The sequence below is a fragment of the Nicrophorus vespilloides genome, unplaced genomic scaffold, assembly GCF_001412225.1.
Source record: "Nicrophorus vespilloides isolate i.1.1-1 unplaced genomic scaffold, Nicve_v1.0, whole genome shotgun sequence".
Lineage (NCBI taxonomy): Eukaryota > Metazoa > Arthropoda > Insecta > Coleoptera > Silphidae > Nicrophorus > Nicrophorus vespilloides.
The window spans coordinates 7,147-18,539 of record NW_017097038.1 but is presented as its reverse complement, the minus strand read 5'-3'; the positions used below and the strand labels follow the sequence as shown (position 1 = coordinate 18,539).

At 29.3% G+C, this 11,393-nt stretch overlaps 1 protein-coding gene across 1 annotated transcript; it reads left to right on the top strand.

The window, feature by feature from the left end:
* The first annotated feature begins 484 nt into the window (after positions 1 to 484).
* Positions 485 to 8,009, top strand: LOC108558739. The gene is made up of 2 exons (XM_017915752.1): positions 485 to 979; positions 7,053 to 8,009. The coding sequence occupies exons 1-2, from the start codon at positions 943 to 945 to the stop codon at positions 7,997 to 7,999; spliced, it is 984 nt and encodes a 327-aa protein (XP_017771241.1). The 5' UTR covers positions 485 to 942; the 3' UTR covers positions 8,000 to 8,009.
* Positions 8,010 to 11,393: the final 3,384 nt, after the last annotated feature.

Here is an 11,393-nt window from a genome sequence, read left to right as displayed (position 1 = left end):
TTATTAGTTAATATATATAATTAACAATTCTTTTTTTTAAAATAGACAAAGTAATAATTGCTACGTATTATATAAATATTATTACTTTTACGTTTTGAAAAGATAGAAAATATTGTTTCATTCGATAAATCATATTTGTCTTTCTCGCTATTTTTTCAGAGTGTAATGGTGTAAATATTTTAACGTTCCTGAAAGTTGCCAGTCGCTCAATTTCCAGGACGATTTCGAAGGGTCTCCTAACCCAATATCAAAGCCCTCCACCGTTTTTTTCCCCACCTCAACCCCGCTGAAGATGAGGAAGGAGAAGGACATCCGACCGATCAATATTTACTTTTAGGGAATTTACTGGACGAAAGCGCGCCCCCTTCCATACCAACAAAAAAACGAGAAACCTTTTATTTATTCTATATAAAAAAAAAGAACGAAATTCCAGCGAATAAGCGAGAACGACCAGAGAAGTGTTTCAGATCGAATTAAATATTTGTACGGATCCAATCGAAATACTCCATTCTTCTGTTAATTAATTCTACGAACAAAAAAAAAACTTTTTTTCCTCTCTCTCAACATTAGCCAAGGATTTCGTTTCGGAATTTATTCCCGGAAATCCCGATTTACTCTTTCCTTCAAACACGAAAGTCCTATACAATTTATATATTTTTTTCTCTCTTATTTCTTTCTTTACATGTCTACTCAGTTGTGTCGTGTGTATGTGCGGAATGCGCGAGGAAATAAATATTTTATTCGGGCCAAGTTTTCGAATCATAATTTCCCTTTGAGCTCAAAAGCCTCCGCTCGTTCGAGTTACTTTTGCTCTTTCTCGCAATTCTCTATACTTTTTCTTCTTTTCCTTCTCTCTCTCTTCCTTCATCCTGCTTCCTTGCTGTATGCAAGTTCTTTTGTGTTACAGGAAACTTGCAGGAAAGTCTAGATGGGAAAGACGAAATGGAGCAAAAGGAAACCGGAGAAAACACAACGCATGGTAATTTATTTCATTTAGCGTACTCACTTCCTTTGTAAATCTTTCAAAAAAAAAATTAACTGTCACAAAGTCCCCAAAGGGGGATTTCAAGGCTTACTTAATTAGATCCTTTCATTCTTTAATTGACAAACAAAATCATATGAATCATGAATTTCTTAATTAACTTTTTTTGTGCTTTAATTCAATTTACATCAAAATCGGTTAAATTGATATAAAAACTAACAAAATTTGCCAATGAAACAATTTTTCTGAAATTACATGATAAATTCATAAAAATGATATAAATTTAATGAAATTATGATTGAATTGACAAAAAATCTATATTATATAAGTAGATTTTGTTGAAAAATTAAATTCTTTAATTGAATTGATAACATAAACAAATTCTAAAAATATCGAATATGAAGACAGAAAAGTTTTAAAATAAACTTGTTCCTTAATTAAATTGACATAAAAAATGGCTAAATTTAAATAAAAACTATCAAAATTTGACAATAAATTTTTTTTATAGAATTACATGATAAATTCATACAAATCATATAAAATTAATGAAATTATGATTAAATTGACAAAAAAAAACATATTATATAAGTACATTTTGTTGAAAAAATAAATTCTTTAATTGAATTAATAACGTAAACAAATTCGAAAAAAAATCGATTATGAAGACAGTTAAGTTTTAAAATAAACTTTTTTTATTCTTTAATTATCATTAAATTCTGTTATATTTAAATAAAAACTAACAAAATTTGCCAATGAAACAATTTTTCTAGAATTACTTGATAAATTCATAAAAATTATATAAATTTAATGAAATTATGATTGAATTGACAAAATAAAAATACACATTATATAAGTAGATTTTGTTGAAAAATTAAATTCTTTAATTGAATTGATAACATAAACAAATTCTAAAAAATTGAATATGAAGATAGAAATGTTTGAAAATAAACTTGTTTAATTATTTAATTAAATTGACATCAAAATCTGTTAAATTTAGATAGAAACTAACCAAATTTGCCAATGAAACAATTTTTCTAGAATTACTTAATAATATCATAAAAATGATATAAAATTAATGAAATTATGATTGAATTGACAAAATAAAACATATTATATAAGTAGATTTTGTTGAAAAATTAAATTCTTTAAATAAAAACTATCAAAATTTGCCAATGAAACAATGTTTCAAGAATTGCATGATAAATTCATAAAAATGATATAAAATTATGAATTTTGTTGATAAATTAATTATAATTGAGCAAGATTTAGAAAAGTTTTTTTTTTGATTTAAATTAAAGTGAATATTAAGAATTAATAATTGTACAGTGATTATTATGTATCGTTTTATATATACATATTTACATAGAAAATTGTGTATATGAAACATGCTTTAACTTAAAATAATGGGAAATTAATGATACCTGGAAAAAGGATAATGATATTACAGAGGGAAATTGTATTTAGTATGGAAATGCCGAGCGTTCAGCTCTAAAAAAATGTTTGCTATATAAAAAAAGGGTCGGGTCGATAACCATTTTGCATGTCGGTATGCAGTAAAGATTGTTTCCCATTTAATTAACTTATGTATGAAGCAGAAATTTTCTATATATATAGTTTATTTATTACTATGTTTCACTAGAAAAATGTCCATGAATTAATATTGTATTCATTGACAACCGCACAATAGGAAATTTTTAAGTGCAAAGACCTTTATAATATTTTGGAAACGTCGCTCTTTAGGTGAGTCCTTTTACTTATAATTCATTTTGTTCGTTAAGCGAGGTTCCACTGTACATTTATGTGTTAAGAAAATAATTAGGTAATAATAGATGAAATAGTTTAGTTTTGTAATAAAAATAGTCAAAATGGTAACGAAATGTTAATGAGTGCTTTGTTTTTACAATGAAAACAAATAATTATTATTGTAACTAAAAATTATGAAAGAAATTAAAGACTATAATATTAAAAAAAAACACGAGATTTGAGGAAAAACCAAGTGAAAATAAGAATTTTTCATATAAGCATATTTCCAAGAGGATATAATTTAATATGTTCCAAGTGAAACACAAACAGTAAGCGGAAACTGTTATTAGAACATTGAAAGTTTAAAGATTAATTCAATAAAAAGCAGAGGAAAATTCTGTAAGCGATTGTTTACTTAGCTTCTAAACTTGATATATCTGTTAGGATAGATGAGGCAGTAAATCTTACATAAAATAAGTTAGAAATATCGAGTCAAAGTGGAAGGAAATCTGCAGGATACATTATGCGACATTTCGTTGGAGAAACGTGTGATAAAATCGATTCAAACGCGGAAAACAAAGTTCCGAAGAAATAAGTTGACGTCAATCGAAACGTATGACAGTTTTAAAAGTATTAGTTTTAATTTTTGTTTTTGTAGAAAAAATATAATTATTTACTATTTCTTGAAGAATTCTCAATATAAATATAAATTTAAATAATTAATGAAAAAAAGAACAAATTAAGATTCAAAATAGCAGTGTTTTTATATATTAGTGTTTATTTCAGAATCTATAACAGGTAGAATGGATCCAAAAGATACATATAAAACTTGGATATTTGGGGAATGCAACGTTTATTTTGTTATTGCTGTGATTTCATTGATTTCAACGATTTGACTGAAACTCGTGTACAAAAATGAAGTAATGAAAGCTCGAAAAAGCAATGTTTCTCAGAAACTATAATGGATAGAATATATGCAAAAGATGATTATGAAAATTGGATATTTGTGGAATATTATGAGTAATTCGTGTTCAAAAATGAAGTAATGATAAATAAACGTTCGAAGAAACTTTTTACATATCAGTGATATTTTTAGAAACTATAGTAAATTAAAAAAAAAGTTGTAATTTTTGTGTTGTGTTTGTAAATAAACAAATCATGTATTCAATTTACAAGAAATATGCAAAACAGTAGAGAAATGTTGATATAATTATACAATTTTCTGAGCTTTGAAAACGCTTTAAAAACGAATGTTTAATTTAGCACCGACGTCTAATTAAACAATGAAATAAGTAGTGGTAACAAGTAAAAAGATGCTACCAAAAGAGCGAGGATGGGCGATGTTAAGAGAGCTTTAAGCTGATATTGTTCGTGTTATATTAAGTCGAGAAAGTTTCCAACTTGCCTTGTATGAACTAATGAAGTGTTCTGTATTATTATGCCCGGAGATCTTGTACCTGGCTTTAAAACCGCTATTTACGATTCATACAGGGCGAAACTTTATGTATATGCACATTTATATATATATATATATATATGCATATTATTATTTCTTTTTCTCTGTACAAGACATCCCTCTTCCACCACGAGCAATTTCCGTCCCGCAACAACGAACAGACTCGTAAAAAATCGCTCTAAAAAGATATTCTCATACACCAAAGAAAAGAAGAAAAAAAAAAGACAAATTGTCGTGTAAACATTTTGATGATAAAACGCAGCACGATTTAAAAAAGTAGTTTCATATTTTATTTTACCACCAAAAAAAAAACATTAGGTAATCTTTTAACTAATATCTATTAACCAATTAACCTAAATATTATTTAATGGATTATCTATAGATTCGTTTAGTACTTAAGTGCTCAGTGAAACAGCCTTAAAATACATACACCTTTCTTTACACGTTTTCTTTTTTACACGGTTTAAATACAAATTAAAAATAACTGTTAAAAATGACATATTTCTCCTTTTACACGGTACTTTTGTTACAAGTTTTCGCTTTTACACGGTTAAAAATTAATGTTGAAAATACACTGGCTATGATCAAAAAAAACATTTTTTTTTGCATTTCAATATTTGTATTTGATTCATAATTAATAAACAACAAAATGTATACTCATGTATACATACATTCATACATAACATACATTCAAAATGTTACGATTTTGATTTACTCGTTTCTCTCAGGAACCAATCTATCGTGTAAATCGGGGGATAGGTGAATTGCGTTACATCGAATCAGCGTTAATTGAGGAAGCGGTAAAAGAGGTTTTACTGTATAATGAAAATTGTATCTAAATATGTTTCGTTTGCAAAATAATCACGATTCAATGAAATATATCTTCATAATTTTAATATCAAAACAATGAATTAATATACACTAAAAAAAAGAAAATGAATAAAAATAATTCAGTTGTATCCATGATAATACCGCAATTTCCATATGGAAATTCGCTGCAGTTGATTGCAATAAATTGAATTACGTAACGCTAATGCGGTGCATGCATAATGCGAGATTACATTAATTTTGATATTTTTTTTTATTATATATAAATCTGTGTAATTCCGATTTAATGTAGCCGCATTTCATTCGCAGACACGCGAACTTTTCAGGAAATCCACGGTTATTGAAACGTAAACACACACACACACACAGACACAATTGATGATGGCTTCCGCAACTCATAACGCTCATGCTAATTCCGCCTGATGCCGATTTGGTTGTATAACCGCAGCGCTGTTCTATTGCATAACGTCCGATTTGTTTTATTTATTGCTAATTGCAAACTATTAATCAATATATATTTTAAGCAATTGTGCAAATTTTGGCACTTTTGTAATGCACGTTTATATGTGTATATTATTTATTATTTAAAAGCTATAAATTTATACTAAGAATCAATTTTTTTTAATAAAATTTTCGTATCTTTTCTTACAAATTATAAATTTTCTTTGATCAAATTTTATTATTAATTGAAAAAAAATGTAAAAATGTATAAATTCAAAAGATTTCAAATATTTTACCCTCTATTTTCTTTATTATTTAAATTCATAACTTTTTTAACTTCTTACAATATTTTCGTTAATTCAATCTAATTAATAATAGAAGAAATAAAAAAATACCTTTTTTAAGACTTTAAAACTTATGATAATATTTCATAATTTATAAAAGAAAAAAAAAATCAGCTTGAATTACATAACTGTAACAGTTGTGGGTCGACCTTTTAGATTTATAGTCGCATAGGTACTCTCCGCAGATATTTCGTTCATTATTAAGGCAATAATTCATTTATGTTAATCCCCACTAATGTTGTAAATTGGGTTTGCACAACCATTGGAACCATTAAAGTTTCGGCTATTACGAATTCAGTGTTGCCATAACAAAATATAAATTTACAAGTCTTTTAATCATAATTTTATATATCAATTTGTAATTTTTTATTTATTAATTTGTATTGGAATTTTTCAGCTTCACTTTTTAATAAACAAATTTTTTTTTTTATTAATTTCTCAACCACATTTCCTAATCAAAATTAATATTTAATTAAGAAATTTATTTACATATTTTAAGTTTTAATTGATTTGTATTGGAATTTTTTCTAATAATTTTCATAAAATACTCAATAATATGTATACTTTGCAATTGATTTTACTTCTCCATAATAAATGATCCTAGTTTACAGTTTTTTTTCAGAAGTACGTGAATAATTTACTATTAAAGTTTTTTGGTGACACGTATATAATTTTCATTTGAAAGCAGGAAACTGCCGGATCAACTTGACCCATTTCATAAAAAAAAACAACGAGTACAAGTTTAAACACTCTTGAATAATTTATTTAGGTTAACCGCATATAGAAAAATATATATATATATATGCATTTGCTTCACCCTTCCTAATCGATTCTTGTATGTGAAATTAATTTTTACGCGTCCCGACATCGGCGTCCTCCCCGTATGAATATTCACAGAGTTTTGAATTTTTAACTATCAGCGATGCAAGTTTGACTTTGTAATTAAGTTCCTGGGCAGAAGAAAAGTGGAATGAGAGTTCTGATGTATTGTAGGAGCGGGACAATGTTTAATATTTAATTCATGATTCCGTTTCTCGAAGGAAGCGAAACTTTCATAATTTACCGCACGAAGAAAATTCCAATTTTCCGGGGCTCTAGTTTTCGCGCGAACCGCAATTCCTTGTTGTTTGGTTTTATATTATTTTTTTTTGTTGGCACCGCTTTTAGATCAAAAGGATTAACGCTTTTTTTGTATATAAATATTTTGAAATCTCGTTTTCTTATGTAAATTGACATTGTTTATTTTTTATTTTGGCAGTGATGTCATTTAGCGAGCCGGTGATTTTGGACCAGGAGAGCGATCATTCCACACTGCATCTGGTGTTTTCTGAGGACAGCGAGGATGAGTTTAAAAGGAAGAAAGGAAAACGTTCAAAGTCTTGGCACAATAGTCTTCAGAAACCTGAAGGTTCTAAGTTGAAGGATGATGATGATGGTAAGGTGTGTCACGAGCTGTGCAGCTGCAGAGCCGAGGATTTTCAGCAGGTGATGAGCAGAAGTGCTGCGGTCTGCGCTACAAAAAGCGAGATCAATCCGAGGGCGTGCGACAGCTTGAGGAATCAGCTGGAGATAATGGTTTCTAACGCTGTCTCTTCTGAACTGGACCACTCGGACGTGAACAGACCGCTGCACGCGAACTTTGCCAAACTCGAAACTGTCCTGGAAACTTTAGTTCAATATTTGGATTGCCTCGATCTGGAGATGAGGGCCTCGTACCGTCTCTGCAACAACATCGACGACTTCCTCGCGACGAACGCGAAATCTTCAACTTTCTCAACTCTGTTGAAGAACCTTTCGACGACTCCGCGCAACTCCGGTTACGCCACGACCAGGAAAACAATAACCAGTTGCCTATGCGGCGCCAAAAAACTTGACGATTTAGTTGCAGATTACAAGGATAAGAAGGCGGACTTCAACAAGGCGATTCATAACTTTCGAATGATCCTGGACTCGAACTTCAGCGCCGCGCAGCTGAAGAAGTTGAAGAAACAATTCGATCTGATCCTGGTGAAGTTCCAGCACAGTCGCTACGTCCTGGACAGCGCTCTCCCAGTTGCCATCAGAGAAAGGACTTCGGTTTTGTTAAACTGTTGTCAAATCCTCGGAGAAGAGCTTCAGAAAGTTGCAAATGATCGCAGCGATTTGGCGCTTCTCTTCCAGCACCTCGAGACCATCCTACACCCTCCCATAAGCCAAAACACCTAACCTAATTTACTTAGCCTACAATAAAATGTAATATAAAAAAATACCCATCAGAAGTTTCCGAAAGCTCGAAGCAAAGTTTTTTTTTCGAGAATGAAGAAAAAAAAGGGGAGGTTTCATTATAAATAATGGAATTCGTCGTTTGGGGGGGTGAATTCGGAAAGTTGCGTTTCAGATATCAGAGTTTAATATAACGTAGAAACTGCTGTTACGTCTGCGTGTGTGTGAGTTCGGAAGTGCGGAATATAAACAGGCGGAGATAGTCGTGTTTGAGTTTTTTGGAGACGGAAAGTAAAATATAAAAGTTTTCGGAATGCGGATGAGTGTGTGTGTGTGTGTTTTGCGTGGGAGTAGATGTGAGATTGGACGCACACATGAATATATTTGGAGGGGAGGATAGTTTTCCATGAATAATATGAATGCGTAATGCGATTTTATCGTCCGGACTTGTTCCGATTTCGTGAACAAATTTACTATTTTTAATTACATTTTTTTTTGTCGTGCTTAAATCCTCGACCCCCGAGATGTATCAGAAACTCTTAATATGCAAGGAAAATTTTAAAATACACTAAATTTTAATTGAGAAATATACTACATATTTGTTTTATATAAAAACTGATCCAATTCATGAACAAATTTACTATTTTTAATTGCATTGTAAAAATTGGAACGACAGTTTTTTCTTTACTTTGCATAGCATAATCCTGATTTGCACAGTCCGGATTTGCTGTTTGAAAATTTCAAAACATAGAAAATTTTAATTGAGAAAAATAAAGTAAACATATTTTATTTATACAAATCGTATTTTTGCTTTTATACAGCCATGGTGCGATTTTTTGTGTATGTATTAATCTGGTTTCAAAAAGTCCGGTTTATTAGCGGACTAAGCGAGGTATTGCTGTATATATATAATGCATTCACATATATTTCATCTATTGTAGTGTATTCGCATTTATGTAATGCATTCATATAACATCCTGCGTTCTGACAATAAACGTAAGTATCGTCATAAAGTTTTAGATACAAATATATCGAGTCATAAATGTACGTATATATCAAATAAATTTCCCTAAAGATTGTATCAAAGTATAGTGACGTATTTTTTTACGTTGGTATAATTGACAAATAAATGTTACTATCATTTTGGTATCATTATAACCAATTATTATTAACGTATGTACATTCAAATCATTGTGACTGCACTAAATTTACAAAATACGTCAAGTTAATGATTTCCGGATATTAGTCATTTTTTTAATTAGTTGATTATATAATTCATAGATTATATAACAGATGTGGCTCTTTTGGTAAGAAATTGCTTCTAAAATTTGTTATAGTTCATTAGAGATTAAAGTTAAGTAAAATTTATTGTAAATTGATCATTTTATTTTCAGAAAAGTATATTATATAATATTCATGTGATATTACACTATAGAATCAATAAAAGTAATATTGTAGAATTCAAATACATTTTGCATTTAAATAATGCAATTGGAAAAATGGAAATGCAGTCAGAAACGTGATCGTATATGATTACCTCAATACATAACAGTTTTTAGCTTATATTCTCCAATTTATTTTCCATATATACTTACAAATTGATTTGTTTTTGTATATAAAAAAAATATATAAAAAGTAAAGAACTAAATGCGTTTTCCATTCTATAACATTAATTCAACGTTGGATTCGATTCGCTTGAAAACTGCAAAACTGAGAAATATACTGATGCATTCGGAGTGCTCCGATTTGCATAATCACTTACTGAAATGGCGCTTTGTTTGTTTGTGAAAATACAAATAGATATAGAAAAACTTGTATAAAATTTATGTATTGGGTAAAATGTTATTATTGGAGGATTGAATTGTGACAATGGGGCTTAAAAGCCGCTTGATTTCAGACGATCAGTACAATAATGGCTGTCACAAGCGATGGAAATTGTACTTTAACAGGATTCAACGTTTAGCGAACAAGAGCTGATTATTGTTAATAGAGGATTCATAACATCCACTCATTCATCAATGAACAGATTTAAATTAAATTAGAAGCAATTTTTATATAAACAAACTAGAAAATTGTTATCATATTGCATAAAACGTTATTTTTCGATGCTGAAACAAATTGCCGACCGAAATTTCACACGTGCCTCGAATGGAATACCGTTATTCAAATCCAATTTTTTGTACTGTGTAACGCCTTCGATTCTTAGGACCAGAAATTGTAGCATAAATATGCATGTTGTAATTCCGTGTCTATGTTTCTTCATCTTCTGTATGCATTACAATTAATTTAAGCTGTAAGACTGGAAATAATATGTAAAAGGATTTCAATATTTCTTTTCAAATTCAATTTTTCGAAGATTAAACAAAGAAAAATTAACACTCTTTAAAGTAGTGTTTTCATATTTTAGTGAATTCCTCAGAAACTACAATAAATTGAATGGATTCAAAAGATATATATGAAATTTGGACGTTTGGAGAATCATACATTCACTGTGGTTTCATCAGTTTGGCTGTAATTTACGTTTTAAGTTCAAAACTTGAAACAGTAGTAATGTTTTCATATTTTATTGACTTTCTCAGAAACTATAATAGATTGAATGGATTCAAAAAATGAATACGAAAGCAGAATGTAGTGAGTATTAATAAATGATGTAATCCTGTTAATTTAAGCTGCTACAAACGGAATGGATGTATACAAATATTCGTATATTTTTTCAAATTCAATTTGTATAAGAAACGACGACTTCAATTCTTAAGCTCAGAGTTTGTCACATAAATATGCATACAGCAATTTCGTGTATAAATATATGTTGTTTTTTTTTTGGTGTATTTCGTAATCCGCTTAATTTAAGCTGTAGCAAACGGAATGGATGTGTAAAAATATTCGCATAAATTGAATGGGAAGTGGAAAGAGATTGGCCCGTCGGCTCTAATTAATTCGTTCAATAATTCATTATTGTCACGTCCTCCACTTTGGTTACGCAACATGCGAGGACGTTAATGGATTTATCTTCAATTTGCGAGGTTCGATGTCAATTTCAGATGAATTGTGTTCATTAACGTTTTAAATACATTAATCACCAATTGGTGACATTTTAAGATACACTTCATTTAGTATTTTGATTCATATCGAATTAGTAAAAATATAAAGATGCGTACACACTACTACAAAAAAAGTAAAAAGTATTTAATTTATTATTTGGATTTAATTAATATTATTAACATTTTTATATTCATTTAACTAACTGAAAATTAAATTTATTTTCATACGTATGTTATATGTTCAAGTTTTCCGATTTCCCATACTCTTTAAGATTTACTTGAACGAAGTTACACGTTGTGTGTACGCACCTTTATATTAAATATAGTATAGTATATGTATCAATATTTTGGTTCAT

What these genes read in the sequence shown, in the direction of transcription:
- LOC108558739 (XM_017915752.1), top strand. Translation starts at nt 943, where the DNA reads ATGGAGCAAAAGGAAACCGGAGAAAACACAACGCATG. An exon ending in CGGAGAAAACACAACGCATG is followed by an intron (nt 980 to 7,052) that starts GTAATTTATTTC and finishes TTATTTTGGCAG; the next exon opens with TGATGTCATTTAGCGAGCCG.